This window comes from Scomber scombrus, chromosome 18 (assembly GCF_963691925.1).
Source record: "Scomber scombrus chromosome 18, fScoSco1.1, whole genome shotgun sequence".
NCBI classification, from domain to species: domain Eukaryota; kingdom Metazoa; phylum Chordata; class Actinopteri; order Scombriformes; family Scombridae; genus Scomber; species Scomber scombrus.
The window spans coordinates 13,353,352-13,373,590 of record NC_084987.1 but is presented as its reverse complement, the minus strand read 5'-3'; the positions used below and the strand labels follow the sequence as shown (position 1 = coordinate 13,373,590).

Here is a 20,239-nt window from a genome sequence, read left to right as displayed (position 1 = left end):
TCTCATTAGTTTACACTTTACTGCCAAGATGTGCATCACATTTACAGAATAGCAGATAAATGAGGTTAATGACATTATTTCACATCTTTCAGTGATCAGTTGCTTCAACGTTGTGTCTATTACAGCAAAACCAAATGTGCTTGTTGACGTTCCAAATATGATGGATTCAAGAGTTGGTCCCTGACAAAAAAAAAGAAAATGTGTACGCTGTCTTGCACAATCACTATTCATGTGTAAGTGTTTACTGAGAATTACCTGCACACCGTGCTGTAAATCACACCTTGATCAGCTCCCTGCAAGTGATGACACGATGATGTCATTGTATGATTAGATGCATACATAATTACCAATTATTACTATTTAAAATGGATGGATAAGAGTTGTAAAAACATCTCACATGTTTGGATTTTCTTTTGGTCTTGAAGTCAATGGCTGCGTACATGAGCTCTAGTGTTCCTCCCTCAGATCGGTTTCCCTCTTGCAATTGGTTGTTGTCAAACATGAGCCAGTTTTAACAAATTTTTGTTTTTTTTGTTAAAAAATATGATGAATTAGTGTGGAACAATGGGTTCCTATTACATTAAAGTATACCTTTCTATTTCTATTCTGCGTAACTATTTTTCCTCCACATATCAAAAACAACCTCTATGTGCTGTGTACCTCCTGTATATCATCCAGCACCAATTAACTAACCTAAACTTTGGCTAAAAGACCCTTCATTAATGATATTACAAACTGTATGTCCTCCTAACACTCAGTCTTTGGTGCTGCTTTCCCTTTTCTGTTCAGTCTGAAACAGATGAACAGGATTTGTAAAATCATCATATTATTGTTGCATATGAGATATAATAATGATAACATGTAAATACAGCTTACCTGATGATGGCAATAACAGTGGCAGAAATCAGAAGCACAGCAACAGTAGCAATCACAAGCAGGTCTCTGTTAATTGTGGAGCCATACACTGTGTAACAAAGGGAGCATGTTAGTTTTTAGGGTCTAGAATAAACTAGTCCTATACTGTATTTTGGCTGTTAGCTGTGCCATGCTTACCTTTCATTTTTAACATCACAAGTGAGGAGCTTTGACTTCCATGTTTGTTTGTGGCACCACATAGGTACTGGCCACAATCACTGGGATAAAACTCCCTAAAGAGAAGTTCAGGTCGGTGTCCAACAGCAATAGTATCATCATCAACAGTTATTTTAAACCATGTATAATTCTCCACTGGTGGGTTTGCATGACTGCTGCAGATCAGGGTGACGTTGCTTCCAGTGTCAACCTCTGCTGATGGTGTGATAGACACAGATGTGTTCTTAGGGCCGTCTGAAAGAGAACTAAAGTTGTTAGTTGTCAGTCCATGTTTGTTTTGGCATTTAAGTTTTGTGTGTGCATTGTGCAAATTAAAAGGGTAATATATAACGTTCACACACTTTCATGTTTTCATGATTTGATTTAATGGTTTAGTTCATTCAGAAAAAACACATAATTCAGATTTCATTTTTATTACTTTTCTTATCTGTTGTTCTTTAGAGTACTGACTTTGAGTTCGGTACTCACATTCGACATCAATATTTATGAATCCTGAAATTGTTCCTGTGTGTGTCTTTAGCGAGCAAGTGCAGTTTCCAGAGCTTGTGAAGGACATGTTGCTGAAGTAAATTACAGGTCCTTCACAGCTGTTCATGCTGGTCAGATTCACAGACTTGCCTTCTTTCGTCATGTCATTTCCATGAGGTTTTTGTCACAGAAACATTCAAATCTATCAGCAAAATACAAACTGTGACAAGCTGTATTTTGTTCATTAAAAAATAAAAGAAAACTTACCAACAACTTTTAATGTTGAGCCACTTTGCCCAGTCCATGAGCCCAAGGCCCAGTTGTAAATCTGAAGGTATATTTTCCTGTATCATTCACTCCACATGGTGTATTTTTAAAGAACAGTTGTAATGTTTGTCACCAATATACTGGAATCTTGATTATTGCTGGCTGCCAAATATGAAAGGGTCCTTAAAAATATTATACCTTTCATGACCCCATATGACACTTTTTGTTTTGTGTTGGCCAGGAGAGGAAAATGAACAAGGAATGCCAATAGATGAGCCTTTCATTGTGCAGATGTTTTGCTGTTGACATTCCACATGCCATTTATTGAAAAGAATAGCTCAAAAAGATAGATTCATGAATAAGTTCTGTGATTTCATCCTTTTAGTATGACCTTAAATGAGATTTAAGTGTTGTACTTACTAGACAGAAAAACATTTTTTCTCATTACACTCAAGTAATCAGAAAGCTCATAATCTATCTTAAAGTATTAACAAGCAGCTCTGCATGCCACATTGCTTGCTTTCTGTGTTGTCTTCCTTCCTCTTCTACAAAGCATCCTGTAACAAAAAGTCAAGTCCCTGAAAATAAGGTCATCGCTTAAATGTGAACATGAGCAGTGAAACCAGGTCGTGTGCAGAGTAAATAGATTTAGGATAAAGCACAGTCAGATTTTTTTTTTAATCACAAGACAAACATGACCAGTGTTTGTTTTAATTTTTCATGTTTACTTTTAATGACTTTGTGCTAAAAGGAAAAATATCCACATGCAAACTGTGATCTGTTGATGAAATACATCAGACATTATTTATCAAGTAAACAATGGAGCTAATTACAATGTTAAGACATGTAGTATATGTATGCATCTAGTGAGTTTAAAAGAGCAAAGAGGTCTGGGTGGACCTGGTGAGTTTATCTTATTTGGGATTGTAAGAATATGTTGTACTTTACAGCTATACCTTAAATTCTACTTTAGGTTTTTCAATTTTGAAAACAGAAATTCTCAGATTCTCCGATTACTTCAGCCAAAAAGGAGCTCAATCAGCACCACTGGGATGTTTCCCAATACAATAATTTGTGAAAAAGCGGCACTATAACATTCTTAATGGAGTTTTAGGGGTTCTTATTTTTACATGGCAGTGATATCAAGAGTTTCCAAAAAGAAACTTCTCTTATAACGATAGATGTATATTCAGTGTGCAGGTGTATTACTCACCTGTATGTCATCACTGAAGCCCTGGAGAATAACCACACAAAAGAAAAGCTTCAGAGTTTCAGTGTGATGACACACTGTTGCATCAATAAAAAGAAAGACTACTCGACCTTAATGACAGCTATGAGCAAATTCATTTGACTGGTTTGCTGTGCAATGTTTTTCTATTGCTTTCATTTATTTTGATCCTCACATACTGTCAATGTCTCCATGTCAGTAGCACAAGTTTACATACGAGTATAATTTTGGTAAGGTACACTCTTGAGAAATACAGAACCCGAGGACTACAAAAAGCAAATTAACTTTTATAATCCCAAACACACAGAACAAGAACATTTATGATTTGTAAAGACACTGAGCACCCCAAAGCAACTTACAACCACTTAGTGCATGAACATACATCCACATTTAGCCCATGAGGTATTAAAAAAATACATATTCTAACATATTGTTTTATTATTTTGACAATGACATTGGTTGTCGTCAGAGGAAGAAAAGAGATGTGAGTGTGTAAGTGAGGCCTGAGACTCACAATTATTCATTTGTAATCCTCAAGCATGAGGAGACAATGAAATGGAAACACATTGCACTGAAGAATTTTATTAATTTTTCAAACAACACAAGCTGTCAACAAAACATTTTCAACTTTAGAAATTATGCATGACAAAAGAGTTATTCCCTTAGCAGCAAGTTTAATTAAATTCCCCCATTACTTAACATTTTGATACCAGCATGTCCCTCACATTTATAGATCTAAATAAAATAACATAATATAAAGAGTTGCAGCTAATGGCACACTTAATTTCAGGTTTCAAAAGCCATTTTTTAAAATGTTCTATTGTACCCCTCTTTTATTTGTGCCTCTATGTGGTGACGGAGAAGGAGATAAAAACAAGAAATTTGGATTGTTAAATTTAGGATGTGAAACATGAAGGGTTCAACTGTTGGCTCCTGAAAAAGACAAAAAAATGCACTTGAGCTATCTTGAGTAAAATCTTCTATTTATGAAATGTGTAAGTGTTCGTTGCGCTTTACCTGCATACTGTGCTGTAAATCACACCTTCATCATCATCATTATAGGTGTGAATTGTCTGCTGCCTGCAAATGATACGATCAGTTTGTACATGTACTTCTGCTGCAACAATCGGTGTTTCAAAAACGGTTGAAACAACTGCAAAAGAAATCTTACATGTTTGACTCTCTGTTGGGTTTGAAAACAACAGTACCATAGATGAGCTCTGTTGTTCTCCCTTCACACTGATTTGCTTCCTGTTGGTGATCATCACAGATGAGCCAGTTTACGCTCTCTGTATTCTGGATAAATAAATAAATACCACAAGATGAATGACTTTAGAACAATGTTCTCCTCTTACATTTAATTTTTTCTTCATATTTTGAGCTACAGTGTGACCCTTTTACCTACACCCACACAACGAAAACAACCTTTCTAAGGCGTGTCCTTTTATGTATCAGCTCACAGAGAATTACAGAAGGATGTGGGTTTCGACTCACTTTTCAACTGCTTAACCCAGTTAGAGACATACTTGCTGTAAATGACAGCCTAACTGTCATTTACAGCAATTGTAATTTTCTGAATTACTAACAAACCAGAGTTGTTGGTGCCACCTGTATGTTCTCCCCACAGTCAGTAGTTGGTGCCCGCGTATTATTATTATTGAGCCTGAAACAGATAGACAAAGCCTGTAAAATCAACATGCAGGACTGATGCAAGATCAGTGGAAACGCATCTTACCTCGTAATGGCAATAACAGTGGTCACAACGAGAATCACAGCAACAGCAATAATAAGTATGTCTCTGGTAGCTGTTGCCCAATATACTGTGAAACAAAAGCAGTGAGTTAGCTTTGTGAGAGCATCAGAGTCACACACTCTTTTGATGCCAGTTTAAATGTGCATAATCTTGGCCTATTGAATCTAGATTCAAATACTTTGTTAATGTGTTTGGCTGCTAGCTGTGTCCTGCTTACCTTTCATCTTTAACGTCACAACAGAGGAGTTTTGACTTCCATGTGTGTTGGTGACACTGCATAAATACTGGCCAACATTACTGGGAAAGAACACAGGCTTATGACCAACAGCCGTCATATGAGCATAATTGTCATGTATTTTAAACCATGTATAATTCTCCACTGGGGGTTTTGCATGACTGCTGCAGATGAGGGTGACGTTGCTGTCAGGGTCCACTTCCAGCGATGGGCTGACAGACACTGATGTGTTCTTTGGGCTGTCTGAAACACAGCTGAAGTTTTTAGTTGTCAAGAAGAAAACTTGATATTCAAAGACTTTAACACTTTTCTGATTCGAAGGTTTAGTTCATTCAGAAACATGATGAGAAAATTATTTAATTTGAAGTATTGACCTGGAGTCTGGTACTCACATTCAACATCAATATTTTTAACTCCTGAAGTTGTTCCTGTGTGTGTCTTTAGCGAGCAAGTGTAGTTTCCAGAGCTTGAAGAGGACATGTTTCTCAAGTTAAGTACAGGTCCTTCTTTTATTGGTTCTCCATTCTTAAACCAGGTGAAAGCCGATGTAACATTCAAGCCATCACAGCTGTTTATGCAGGTCAGATTTGCAGACTCGCCTTCTTTCACTGCTTCATTTCCGTGAGGATTTGTCATCAAAATGTTTAAATCTGGAGGAGCAAAGTACAGCTTCAATTTTAAACTTTGCAGATTGTGAATTATTGTTAATGTTTATAATAGAGGGGAAAAAACGTACCAACAACCTTTAACATTGGGCCAATACGAACAGGCCATGTGCCCCGTTTATTGCTAGTGATGAATCTGGTGGCGTATAATCCTTTGTCATCATGGTTCACTTGGTGTATTTTTAAAGAACAATTGCGATTTTTGTCACCAATATACAGAAATCTTGATGAGGTATTAATGTACTTGATGTTAAAATTTGAATGACCCTTAGAACTATTATTCGTTTCATGACCCCACTGGACTTTCTTCACTAGGTTGTCAGTGTGGTGAAATGAACATTGTATGACAGCAGACGAGCCTTTCACTGCGCAAATGTGTTGCTGTTGATATTCCACTTTCAAAATGTTGCAGAGAATATCTGAAAGACATAGATTCATGCATCACTTGCCAGATTTTATCCTTTTAATATGACCTTAAATTAGAGTTAGGTATTGTACTTACCAGGCAGAAGCAGTAGCATTAGTGTCCATGGCAGGATTTTGTGTTTAATGAGCATTTTTAATTTTTTTCCAGTCAAATCATGATCGTAATCGAATTTAAAGTCACTGTAGAAGAAGAAAAGGCTCTGCAAGGCACATCGGTTCTTTTCTACTCAAGATGAAAGAGGGTCCTTCTTATATCTGCGTCTTGATTTACTGTAGACACAACTTCCTGTAATGAAAAAAGAGCACTCAGCCTCTAAAATCAAGTCACACTGTACAAGTGAGATGTGTGAAGTCACTTTGTCTATGGAGGAAACCTGCATGTTTCATGTGCAAATGCATCAAAGATAATTTATTGAATTTAAATAAATGGCTGAGAGCTTGTTCTTTTCATTATGTCACTTCCCTCTCAACAATACTGCAACATTGACGTTGTACGACATGCTATTCATTTTTTCCATAACATATGTGGGTGATGTCTGAACACATTTTTTCAGGGTCATATTTTAGATTAAAATTAGTGTAACATTAATTCTAAGTTATTTACCTTAAGTAAATCCAGGACAATGTCTTTAGACTTACTAAAGCTTCACTGGTTATTTTCCACAACTGTTTTTTAGAGGGGACATAATTTGTCGTCAATATGTTCAGCGTTTTGACTCAAACGTTATAATAAGATATTTCAAACAAAGTTGTAAACATGATTTCTCTGAGGTGTGTGTGAATCACCCAGTCCAGGGCAGTTTTTGTTGACGAAACTGCGGAGATGATGACGGGGTCCCTATAAGTAGACTCTAGAAACGAGGGTAAAAGTAGTGAGCAGTGACAGCAAAGACGACCAGTCGCTTAAGTTACAGCTGCGCGGGACCAAAGCCTCAGTACTCGACATGGAGATACCTGCTAAACTCAAGTTAACCATCGTGGTGATATCCGTGCTGGTCGCTTGCAGTCCCACGGAGGCATGGTATAAGCAGGTGTCCGGTCCAAGCTACTACTCCGTGGGCAGGGCGTCTGGCTTGCTGTCCGGTATCCGGAGGTCACCGTACGTCAGAAGAGCCGAGTCGGACCCATCCAACAGCGTGTTGCCTGAAATAACTCCGCAGAGTTTTCTCCTGAAGACGATGGTCAGTGGTTATCGTTTTTATCAATGCATTTTGGGTTGGATGGGATCGCCATTACGCATTACGCCCGGCGCTCAGGCGCAAAAACTGAAAATCGAATTGTCCTTTAGGTACAATATAACTATCCTTAAAATAACAGATTACTGGAAACACGAGGAAAATCATTTAAAAATGTTAAACTTTTGGCAGTTTTTGCATTGTAGAGACTTTTACTTATTATGAGCTCCAGCTTAAGAATGGGTGATCCCATGGTTAGTTTATCTAATTTTCGGACAATGCAAGTTAAGTTTCTGTTTATCTTAATTTTACAAAGAAAACAATATGAACAGCATTTTTGTTTATTGTTGTTATTCCCGGACTTGTGGCCAATAACGCAAGAAAGATGTGTTGTTTAAAAGTAGATGACATTGTAAGGAAATATGGACTTGTAACAGCAAAGGTCTTAAAATAGTTTTTTTTCACTTTAATAATGTATCTATGCAGACACTTTATAGGTGTACAATGTCATGTAAAATCCTGAATTCTATTAATATTACAATGTAAAAGCCGCCATACAGCAGGGTGCCTCCTGTCAGTTAAAATGTATATTACTGTATTACTATTAGGGATACATCAACGTATAATAAGCATTTAAATATTGACATTGTTTGTAAAATAATTCTCTAAATTAAATAGTTGTATTGGAGTATAAGTATATTTCCTTGAGTAGCATAAAATGGAAACACTAAAGTATCTAAGAATTACAGTGAAATGTATTTAGATACATCCCAACCGTGATGTTATAGGAGATAAAGAACTATACTCCTGTTTTCCTGACTCAAGTGTACAGAATTTTAAATGTCAATTTTTTTTTAAGCAACCTCTAATGTAATGACACAATGTTTGTTTCTCTCCAAACAGCATATTTGTATCAAAGACATAACACCAGATCTGCAGAGCTGTGAACTCTTCCAGGAAATCAAGGGTTCATTTAAGTGCAAAGCAGACGTATTCCTTTCTGTGGACCCTTCAGACTGTGCAGGAGACTGAGCAGCAAAGCCGACAGCTGCACTCGATGATGAAGCCTACTTCTTGGAGGCTTGGCATTTAAAAACTGTACATTTATTTAACTTCAAGCTGAACACAGGTGTTGTAATAGACTGAAGTTATGCTACTTTTCATTTAACATTTCAATGTATTAATGTACATATGAGTTTTCATTAATAAATGAATCATATTGCAGTGCCTTGTTAAGATTACTGAATACAAAACACACTACAGTAAGCTTTTCTTCTACACTGGAGATGACCAAATCACTTGCAGTATTTTGTTTTCCAGCTGTACTGCTGCCACCCCATATAAAAGGCAGAAGATGGTATTTGGCACTGGAAACATTTTGTGGTGATTATTGCTTCTCCATGACACTGAATGATTGATAGACTGGGTCAAAACTAGTTTGGACTAATCATCTGCACCTGTCTTAATGAGCTAACCTATATATATTAATCCATACATGTATATAATGTATGCAACAGTTTTATTTTAACAAAAAATATGAATGAAGCAGAAATAATAACATCTGCAGCCTAACAGAAAGCTGCCACTTACTCTTCTCCCTACTCCATTCAATTAACCAGTGACTGTCCTTTTACCTTCTCAGCCTCACCTAACTGGAATGTAGCATCCACAGGATGAACTAGACTGATAAAAAGCTTTCAAAGCATACAGAACACTGATGTAGGATTTCCCTGTTACTGCTGACAATCATGACAGTCACACTCAGCCGTGAGTGCACCAAATTATATAAAATGTAATTTACTACGGAGCATTTTATTCCTTTCAACATCAACTTGAAAGTCTAATGACTCACTGCTTAGTGCAGCTAATGATGCACACCTGTTGTCATCATCACTAATTAAGCAGACGATCTGCTCTACCATAACTCTTAAAAAAAAGAATCCCTGAGGCCCTTGAATAAAACAACAGTGTGAAACAAAATACCTGTCTACTATTTGTGTAACATAAATTAATAGAAACAGACTGAAAAAAGTGATTGAACACAAAAGCACTAGTAATATTGGGAACTGGGGCCTGGTGAAAAGGGGGAGGAACAACCTTTTCACACAAGCAAATGTGAATTTGTGCAAGTTTTTTTTTATGACAAACTTTGTAATAAATGCAGTTATTGGTGGTTTAGAGACATTAAAACATGACAAAACAACTTAACCAGGGGAAACACTGAGTAAAAATTGTTGTATTTACCCAAGTTACAATGGTCCAAAGTTATAATTGCATGCTGTGTAAATGCGGGAAAAAAACATATCCTGCATAAGCAGCTGTTCTTTAAACAGGAAGGAAAGCTACAGAAATCAATTCACCATATTAAAAACACCAGGCATGCAAATCCATACATATTTTATTTAAAATGTTTTAAAATAAAATGAGAAAAGTGCAGCACCAATAACATTATCTTTACCTTATTAGCCACTTAAATAAGTTACTTTAAAATGAGGAAATCAGTGATAAAATTAAAATGTTCGTGCTCAGACTTATCAGAGAACCTTTACAGCAGCTGGACAGATGCTAGGTTCTCCTTGATAATCTGATCAATGACCATCTGGAAGACCACCTGTATATTGGTGGTGTCTGTGGCAGTAGTGAAGTGGTGGAACACAGGGTAGTCCAGCCTGCTGTTACATGCTGAAAACATGGTGGTGATGAAGTGAGCCGCAGCATCCACATCACCATCTGCACCTGTATATCAATGAAAGTAGACAGAAAAAGACACATTCAGGGACATTGGCAGGGTGCCTGTTCAACAACAGTTCAAACTACAATTCATTAAATATGAATAAAACCAAGCACTGGCTTCCAGATTGAATCGGCTAATATGATTTCCCAATCACACACATATGAACATGATGTATTGACATTTTGAGATGCTTCTCAGGTGCTAAGAATGAGCTTAAATATGTATGACAATGATTCAGGCAGAGTGAATGATATACACATAGATAGACTGTATGTGAATATTGTGACAAGCTCTGCAGAGGAGGAATTCTGATTACCCTGTGGACTGAGAGGATGCAAAAACAAAAAAGACAAACAATTCTGTGCAGAATTGACGAAATCCAAGTTCAAGTTAAGTGTCAACTCTCCTACGTCAGCAGTATAAATTTTATGTCATATTTTCTCAGTTTTGGGGTCAGGATGTAACATTGGGCACTTAACTATGGTCTGTATATAGGGTCAAGGGAGAGTCTCAAAACTGTCAGATTGATATTTTATGCATTTTTAATTATAGATTAACTAAATAGTTAGAAATGTATGATCCTTGCTTTATTGTGTATTTGGAAGTCCATCTCTCAAAAGAAAAACAAAAGAAAAAACACACGCATACTTTTGCTTTACTCAAATGAACACCTTCAAGTAAAATTGAATGTACAAGCATACCTTCATAAGTAGAAAGATAAAATCTCAAATGTCTTCCAGAGTGAAGGATCTTTTCCCGGAAGAGGTCAGTTTTGTTCATGAACAGAATCTGTAGGAGAAGGATGGCATGAGAATAAAAAAAACTAAAATAGATACAACAGGGACATTATTCAAATGACCCTCTAGTTGATACTTTTCAGTGGTAGTTTATCGAATCACTCAAAATGCATCCAGTCCTCAACACTTTAGAAAAACACACAAAACTCTGTACTAGAGTAAGTGCTTCATCTATCAGAAGCCAAACAATTTCACCCTGGAATATGGGGTCTTCTCACTACACCTGTATAAAATCTATAATGGCAGTGATCCTGTCCAGAGCTAGTAATAAAGACATTAAACATCTCTCCTGTCACACGGCACAGCATACATGACTTAATCAAGTACAGATGTGAACGCTTGTGAACAAATGAGTCATTCATGCTCATATAAATAATCCAACAAATTTCATTGTGAAAGAAATCAAAAGAAAACTCATCACACTAGGGGTTGATCAGTGCTTCCAGCGGACGCACGGAAACAGAAATCCCTGGCTCCACATATTAATTAGATGTAATTTGTATGCCAATTATGTATGTCAGACACAATCATAGCAAGGCTTTGCCCAATAGGCCTGGCATGAATGATTACCAAAAAGGCACTTTAGTCCCCCACCACACACACATGTATTAAGATGAGCTTTAAATAGACACGGCAGACAGATGCCATAAAAAAACAATACTATAAATTTATACTCTTTGTATTCTACAATGTTAAGCACATTTGCACTGGTCATTAAAAGATCCATTTGATGCAAAGCTTACCGGTGAGGTCCTTTTGAAAACTGTGTTGGTGCAGATCGATGTAAAAAGTTGAAGACTTTCCTGCAGCCGATTCTATTGAAGCAAAATATGATACAAAAGAGAATATGTATGAAATTTGCACCAAATTCAGCAAAACAGTGTCTATTCTGCCATGTCAGGAAAAATGGCATCACATTTGATTGACTGTGTGTGATTACAATCAGTCTTTATGACCACATACCACTGAGGGGTCTTCCATTAGTGACATATCGTAGCTGCTGAGGTCCACGACAAACCACACAGCCTGAATACAGTCGAAACAACTGAGCCACTTCCTCCTCTCACTCCGCTGGCCCCCGACATCATACAACCTATCGAAAGGCAGAACAACAACAGATTTGTGCTTCACTCAACCAACGAGGTGCTAATAAACTGTGCACATAGACAGTAAGAAGAGAAAAATAGGATTAACAGGGCATGCAATTCGCTTAAATCACTAATCAATCTACAGTATAACAAGATAAGTGTTCTTTCTCTGGAGATTTGTTACAATTAAGTTAAAAAAAATAGAAAGAAATAATGTAAGTGGTTTGAGTACAAATATTCTTTAGGAGTGAACAATTCAAAATATATTCCACCAATAGCTTTATTGATGTCCGTTACTGACTTGTTCATGCAAAATATGGCAATGTCACCAATAATAGGAAATAGCATTACACTGGCACATTTAAACCGGTTTCGAGAGATGACAAATATTGGGGCAGTCTATTTCAAAATATGATTGGGCACTTTGTGAAGTCAAGGGTCTCTGTGACACAGGTAATGAGTTCCCATTTGGGCCAAAAAGCCCCCAGGTGCATGATTGCAGTACTCATGTCAGAGGTAATGAAGCATTTATCCTCTGGGTCAAGAAGTCAGCTGTAACAAGCTGGGGGACAATAAGCCTTAACTGTAGCATTTGACAGCAGTAGTTTCTGTGGCTCAGAGCAAAAGATCAACACTTATGACCACCAAAGGCCAGACGGTCTGAACAACAACCATAGAAACTTTACACATAGGCAGAAAGATAATGTTACGCAATGCAGCAAACATCATGACAGCTATGAGTTATTATTTACATGGTCTTAAGTGTTACACGACTTTAGTTGACTCATTGTCGATTTGTCGTTGTCTGTGGGACGTGCATGGAAATCTTGCTCAGCCTTGCACCACCTCAGACTGATTGTAGTTTTCAACAGAAACTTTTCAGGGGAAAAGTGAAGAAAACTGACTACAACTTTATACTTTGGCTCAGTACAATAAATCGAATATTCCTGCACAGTTTTTTTTGTGTTGCCTTTATCTGCACCTTGGATGTTAGAATTGGCATTGAAATGTTATAGTGTAAGATGATAATTTGTCACGAACACACTAGGGCAAACACGTCAGAGCTACAGAGGTGCTAACAAAAATATTTTTAAAAGTGATGCCAAGCTGTAAAACCTAACATTTTGCAAGCTGCAGCATATTGTTGCAATTCTAACCTTTAAGAAGCTACAAGTTGTGCAATATTTATGAAGTTGTAGTCTGTATTGATCTTGTTCCTCGTGACGACCCGCACACTATGCTGTCAGTTGAGAGGGACAGGTCGCAGGGAGCATCATTAACACGAATGAACGAATGTTCAAAGGGGAAAAGGAGGATGTGTGGGCTGGGATTTCATATCATTACTATGCATCCTTTGCATTTGTTATTATTCCTGGAATAACCAGGCAGAGTGAAGCCATCAATATTTCATGTCTGAGTCATGCTGCCCATACAGCCGCCTCCCTCAGCTCAGAAGAATTCAGCATTTGTCAGGAACACTTCATGAGATGAAGGTGAGGCAGGATCTGCAGAGCCTCATTGAGCTGCTTTCAGGCACCAACATTCTAAAGTGTATTTAACAAGTCCATCAATCAAGAAGACTGATGACAGATGAATCTTTCAAAGACCATACATCTTGATTTGCTCGTTTAACCCACTGACGATGATAATAACTATAATATACTGATATTATTATATTCAAATCAATCACAGCAAACATTTTAATCAGACTTACATTCTGATAGCTGAGTTGTCTCCATACTTTTGTATTTTATTTACTTCAGTATATGAGTTAGTCTATTTAGTTATTGCATATACTTTTGCCTTTTATGTATTGTGTGATGTATGTTCAGTGGCTGCTGTAAAACCATAATTTCTCTTTGGGATTAATAAAGTACTATACCTCTAAAGAATCTGTAAATCAACAGTCATACACATAAAGCTCATAGATTACAGTTTTTAACAACCCTAAAGCCATTGTATTCTCACACATTAAGCTAATCACCAACCCATCTAAACATCACCACCAGATTCATGGCGCACTTATGCACATGCTAGTAGAACATGTGATAGCAGCAATTTATAACTCATCAAAACATTGCTCAATAGTTCCACTCAAAAAATAAAATAAAAATATACATTCCTGTTGGCAATACATCCCAGGTACAAGGCGGCTAAGACGTGTGTGTGTGTGTGTGTGTGTGTGTGTGTGTTTGTATTTGTTCGTGTAGTAGTGTGTATGCAGTTATATCTATATCCTCCTCGTCACATTCAATTATGCTTTCAGCTTTTATATAAAGTTTATAATCAAGGTTTCTAAATTAGAATTGTTTCAAAAACATATGACTTAAGCTTCACTGTGCCATAACAGACACATCAATAGTTTGTTTGTGTGAAGGTAGAAGCTTATAGTTCAATTGTCTCTTGAAAGTAAAAGGTGGTGAAATATTGTTTTAATAGGCACGTATATTCAGGAATGCAATTGCCCCCCTAACAATAAACCTAACATATGATGCTCATTTTTCCATAATGTTTGCATTGTTGTGCAGGTTAGAGTTATGTGTGCAGCATGATGTTTCAATCACTGATGAGTATGAGTAAGTCTTAAGTGTCTTACCGAAAGATTGTGTCATTAACTTGAAACTGTGTCTCAATGATGCCACAGGTCCTCAATCTCACTCTCAGAACATCTGTCTCAGTGGGAATGTAGTTGGGAGCGATGACTCGACTCATATTCTCAAAGAAACTGGAGGGGGAAAGAGACAAGAAACATTGCTAAGCATTATTTCAGCTCTTGAACAGACAAACATCTTGCTGTTTTAGTCAGATTTTATTTGGGTTATAGAAATCAATTATATTTCTCACCAACTTTAATGTAATTTTATCTTTTTAATGGCAATGGCAGTTCTTGTTTCATTCGGGGAATTAACATACACACTCAGCTGCCATTTCATAATTAATAATGCATTCAAATTCAACAACAAAGCAATGAATCTTCACTTTCATAAATGGTTACAACTGTAAAATCAGCTTGTTGAAGGTGATTTAGAGATGTGTTGACTAAACCTGAAGGTCCTTTTGGAGGCTGCAGTTTGTGCTGCTATTTTATTATACTGGGTTGTGATTCATTTAATCTACCCTCACTGATATGAATCCCATCACAATGACCACATTTTTTGTGGACTGTCAGCAGCACATTACAGGACCTGGCTCACTCAGAACTTGTAGTGAAAGTTGCTACTAGAGGCACACCAGATGACAAAAGCACAGTGGAGAAAAGGTCTGACATGTGAGCCATGTTGCTGTACAAGTAAACAATCTTTTAAACAATGGTTTTATATTGTTTGTAAATGGGTAAGTGAACAATTCAGCTATTCCATAAATATGTAAAATTATTTTAAAACACTGTTATATTCACTTTGAAACAAAAGATGGATCTATCACATTACAAAGCCTTTCCAGATGTACCTACAGCAGTGAATTAAAGCAAAGACAGGTTGCATCAATAGTTACTTCCTGAATCGGAAAATTTCTATTCAGCAGTATTAACAGTTCAGTTCATGCCACAGCTAATGTCCGAGAAGTCGTTTTACACATTGGAATACCTTCAGGTCATGTTGGCAAGTCAAGTGTGTCACGACACAGTCTAATCCAATATTTCTGGAAGGATAAATCAATGTGGGGTCCAAACGGATAAGAACAGCAAAAGAGAGCTTGTTGAGTTTCATGTCATCCTCCAGCTCCCAACCTTATTGAGTTCCAATAATTAAACTGTCACATCTTCATCTTTCTCGGTCAGACCGGCTGGAGTACATTTGAACTTGGCAGATGTCCTCCTTGTTGCTTTTGTGATAAGGGCTTCTGCAGTACGTCATCTGTGTATTCCAAGTACAGTACCAGAAAAAAGTACCAGTAAAAGAAATTCAGGAAGCGACTAAGTACCAAAGGCATTGTAATATGAGCTATGCAAGAGAGTCATACAATCAATTCAATTAGCAGTAGATGCCAGCATTAAGAGAGGTCTGACAGTTACAATTTTTACAACATAAGGCAGTTAAATGTAAACAGAGCACACGGTTGCTTCCTTAATTGTGAATATAATGTCTTCAGTAATTGTTATTTTCCCCTCAATTTCCTCTACTTCTTATTTTCTACATTTCCCAGACTGCCTGTCATTAAAAAAAAAAGGGCCAGGGACCGTTGCCTGAAGATATTGCACAGCTTTGTATTCCAGAACAACAAAACCTCTACATCATTTTGGTTGTGTGCTGCTATATAAACAATACTAAGCAACCCAAATGTCATCCACTGCAATGGTTTTTCCCTGCATACATATTTTTAATTTGAGAGGAAACAAAAAGTAGTCTTGCTTCACTAGTTCTGGGGGATCTTAATTCAAATTAATTGCGGACAGTATGTTTTGATGTCTCAACATGATCTAACATTGAGATTAATTTTGCAAGCTGTCCACAGAGATACAACATATTCACTAGGCAACAAAATACAATGTCCACAGTAGTTGCTTCAAACAGCATAACTACGGGTGCAAAACAATATTGCCATTTACTAAAATGTATTCCACACTTCAGTTTGTAATACACACTTCAGCTGATGATGCAACTCACTCTCAGCAAACGATCCCTGCAGAGTAATGAATTAGGATCTCATGACACTGTACAGACGGACTGTTTACGAAAGATTTAAAGGGCAACATTGGCTGAAGGACAGCAATTGAGGAAATACAGTTCTGCTAACATAAATATTGTATGATATGTCCCACACAAGGATGTGGGATAAAAACCAAACATTCCCTATATATTTCAATAACTTCTGTTTCATAACATATGGACATCATTTGCAGTTAATTTTATTGTGGATAAGATTAATTTAAAGTTCAGCTCTCCACATAACGCATCCCCCAACATACAGTCCATATGATGCGGTTTGATTTTTTTTTACTCATCAAAGAAAACTGACTCTTTAATCATGTCCTTTTCATTGGCTCCACCCTCATTCCCATTTTACAGGATATCTGCAAACAGTGCTTTTTAATTTGCTCCCAATTAAGCCTCCTGTCCCACAAATGTCACAGGGGATCATTTCCTGAAGAGGAGTTATCCTCAGCACTTGCTTTACTGTTGCTCTGTATTGACAAGATGTGATGACATACTCCTTAGTGAGCAATTTCCCTTGACATTTCCATCGTCAGACATAATTGGGTGCCGTTGTGCAACATAGATCACTTAAGGTCATTCTACTTACTATAGTGCAGAGTCGTTCAGCTCAAAGTCGTAACCTCTGGCTGCAGCTGCTCGCACCCCTTGGTCCGCCCAGAGTGCACAGAGAGCGTGAGCCAAGAATGGAAGCAGCTCCTGGTCATCCCCCAAACACTGGCTGCAGGACAGGACAGAGCGGGCATGCATCTAATCAGCATAAAATAAAGTTAGCACGATGTCAGATCATTTACAAGAGCCTGTAAGTAAATGAAAGAGAAACATTTGTGATTTAGGACTATACTAAAGATAAAATTCACTTATTTTAAATAAAAGTATGCATTGAAGATTGTGCTACCTGGAGGTAGTAATTAACAAACATGTTGTCCCTTTCAACATCACAAATAGTGATGATCACCAGTTTATATTTATCATCTCTACTGAATGATTGCTGAATTGCTGAGTATGTAAGATAAAGACTGACATCTAGTGTGATAAAGAGGGGCTGCAATAGAAAATAAGTGAACAAAGATAAAACTGAGCCGCTTATATGATAGCAAACTTGATCTAAAACTATATTTCCACAGAAATATGATATGACCTCTCTGCACCTTGTTGTTCTTGTTAGCAAGGTTTATCCTCAGCATCCCCATTCCTCGAAGAACAAACTTCATAGAGGTTAGGAGGTTGTCTAATACTGCGGGCTGTGAAGAAAGAGATTTGCAAGCCAAATTACTTATGGCTCAGACAAATTAAATATTGTAAGAGGAAAACATTATAGCTAATGTTCAATGTACTTCACATCTGCCCAGTATTGTACCTTGAAACTGATGAGCTCTTGTTTGGAGAAGCCGTGACTGTGGATTATCTTTATCTGTCTTATCAGGGTGCTCTTTCCACTCTCTGCAGCTCCTGCCGCACAAACCGGAGAAATACTTAAAATAAAACAATAATAAAGCATTTTGTTAAGATAAACCAATGCCTTGAACTTACCGAGCATGAGGATCTTCACCACATTCATTTCAGCCCTGGCATGTTCACAAAGGTCTTTGTCTATTTTAGAATTCTGCAGTTTTGCATTTTTGCCTTCCTCTGTAATATCCCCGTGGAGGCATATTCCCATGCAGACCTAAGGCAGAATTCACAGTTTTCACACGCAACCTGGATGCAACTTTGGGCCTATAAAACAAACTGTAAAATGACTAAGGATAATACTTTTCTATAACCAATGGAAAAGTTTACTATACTTATATACCAAATTAAAGAGTCTGCTAAAAGCTTCTCAGCTCTGTAACCACTGACTCTATCTTTTATGTGATGTGCTATTGTGTGTTTCGTATGTTTCTTGCTTTGTACTGTTTGTTATAGGTTTTAATATCGACCTACTGAAGGGATTACAAATGAAAATTAGATATAGGCCAACTCTGGTACACTACATCAAATGGTTGTATTTATGTTTAACATTGTACATAGTCCCAATAAACAAATGACTATGTATGGTTTAAAATACAAAAAATATATAAATAAATAGACAGGGAAAGCATTTGCAGATGGACATTAAAAACAAAAACACTTCCCCAAACTTTAAGAAAACATGTTTGACACTCAAAAAAACGTGTATTTTAGTCTAATGGACATTTTTTAGATTCTACCGATAATATGGCTTATTTTTCCATCATGTTTTAAAATTGCAATAGTCGCAACACCAATTTCAATCACGAAGACGCCTTAAATCTGAGAAACCATACCGATTAATTTGTTATTGTTTTCTTTTCACTATCATTTTAGTATTCTTTGAATCAAATAACACTACATGACGATAATGTTTCATATTTTGTAGCAAAACTGCAGCCAAAAAAATGAACATGAACATGAATGAACAGTCACCTCTCACAATGTTGAAACCAAACGAGACAACCCTGCCAAGATTTCATCGTGTTTTGAGGAGATTAAAACAATAATTCAACTGTTGAGTGAACATATACCTGCAGTGAGGCTGGCAGTATAGTTAGACAACAAAACATCACTTTGCTTTTGCTCTGCACGCCGCTGTATCGTTTGACTCACAGTCCAAACCGCAAAGAAGTCCGAGGAAGAGTTTTGGCAAGACACGGAAGAGCCAATTATACCAATTAGGAGCACGTGCGCACGACCTTAATTGTCTTTAAAACTGTGAGCTACTTTGAAGCTAGTTTTTAGAGGCACTCGAAAAGGCTTTCCCTTCAAAACAGAACTTCATGTTCACCTAGTATGTGTGGTGACGTCTATGAATATCCAGATTTTTATTTTTTTTTAACTACAAATAGAGGTTTTTATGGTGGAAATTTGAACGTGGGAACTGCTGTGCTAATCTGTTTATGCTTTGCATGGGTTACAGAAAATCGTTAAGAAATGTATGAATGACTCCAAATGTATTTTTTAGTGTCAGCATGTGGCTTCAGATGGGTCTGTCTCCATGAATTACTAATGATTTGTTCAGTCAATTATACTGGCCAATATGAGCATTGGTTTCACTCATACTTAAATATTTACTGTCATTTACCATTAAACAGGATTTCCCAAATCATATAAGGCCACAAAATATATTGGCTTTCCCCACAACATAAAAGCTTGAAGAACTTTGCTGGTTATCTTTTCACCCCTAAAATAATCTAATCTTAATAGCCTGACATTTCACGATCTCTAGGTGTGACTCATTAATATGTTGAAAAATTAAGATCATCTTTCTTGATCAAAGGTCATTTTCTGTGTCCAAAATATGACTTTACCCTTTCATCATGTGAATAATGCACATCATGCCCATTAACCTCAGTTACTTGAAATAAATAAGACATGACAATTCTGACATTTTCTGTGTTAGTGAAAAGAAGATCACAAGCAGTCTTTTCCGATTAAATTGTTATTATTGTCAGCAATAATATACTGTAGTCCAATCAGTTTCTACAGTATTTGTCAACTGGAAATTGCCAATAACAAGTACATAGATTATAGCCTACACGTAATACATTCCAACTCGACATACAGACATATTAATATGCTTTTTAAACAATATGAAACCATCTATACAGTAGTTAATGGAGAGGAGGTGAGTAAAATATACATCTACAAAAAATATATTA

At 36.9% G+C, this 20,239-nt stretch overlaps 2 protein-coding genes and 1 long non-coding RNA gene across 3 annotated transcripts; 1 reads left to right on the top strand and 2 right to left on the bottom strand.

The window, feature by feature from the left end:
- Nucleotides 1-4,314: 4,314 nt before the first annotated feature.
- Nucleotides 4,315-4,856, bottom strand: LOC133998897 (uncharacterized). Its single transcript, XR_009927361.1, has 3 exons — nucleotides 4,791-4,856; nucleotides 4,646-4,718; nucleotides 4,315-4,351 (listed from the first exon to the last, which is right to left on the bottom strand). It is a non-coding gene; the product is annotated as an uncharacterized LOC133998897 (long non-coding RNA).
- A 2,222-nt stretch (nucleotides 4,857-7,078) lies between these two features.
- Nucleotides 7,079-8,438, top strand: LOC134000141 (neuropeptide B-like). Its single transcript, XM_062439458.1, has 2 exons — nucleotides 7,079-7,315; nucleotides 8,213-8,438. The coding sequence occupies exons 1-2, from the start codon at nucleotides 7,079-7,081 to the stop codon at nucleotides 8,339-8,341; spliced, it is 366 nt and encodes a 121-aa protein (XP_062295442.1). The 3' UTR covers nucleotides 8,342-8,438.
- Nucleotides 8,439-9,854: 1,416 nt separating this feature from the next.
- Nucleotides 9,855-19,144, bottom strand: LOC133999751 (guanine nucleotide-binding protein G(o) subunit alpha-like). Its single transcript, XM_062439047.1, has 10 exons — nucleotides 19,106-19,144; nucleotides 18,114-18,249; nucleotides 17,941-18,032; nucleotides 17,732-17,824; nucleotides 17,170-17,330; nucleotides 14,525-14,653; nucleotides 11,804-11,933; nucleotides 11,584-11,655; nucleotides 10,745-10,832; nucleotides 9,855-10,045 (listed from the first exon to the last, which is right to left on the bottom strand). Exons 1-10 carry the CDS (start codon nucleotides 19,142-19,144, stop codon nucleotides 9,855-9,857), a joined length of 1,131 nt encoding a protein of 376 aa, XP_062295031.1.
- Between the last annotated feature and the right edge of the window lie 1,095 nt (nucleotides 19,145-20,239).

Bases quoted from the DNA above. Each gene is read 5' to 3' on its own strand.
- LOC134000141 (XM_062439458.1), top strand. From the start codon at position 7,079: ATGGAGATACCTGCTAAACTCAAGTTAACCATCGTGGTGATATCCGTG. The intron at 7,316-8,212 runs GTCAGTGGTTAT...CTCTCCAAACAG, and splicing joins GTTTTCTCCTGAAGACGATG to CATATTTGTATCAAAGACAT.
- LOC133999751 (XM_062439047.1), bottom strand. From the start codon at position 19,144: ATGTTTTGTTGTCTAACTATACTGCCAGCCTCACTGCAG. The intron at 17,331-17,731 runs GTGCAGAGAGGT...TATGCTGATTAG, and splicing joins TTGCTAACAAGAACAACAAG to ATGCATGCCCGCTCTGTCCT. The intron at 10,833-11,583 runs GTAAGCTTTGCA...CTTCTCCTACAG, and splicing joins TTTTCAAAAGGACCTCACCG to ATTCTGTTCATGAACAAAAC.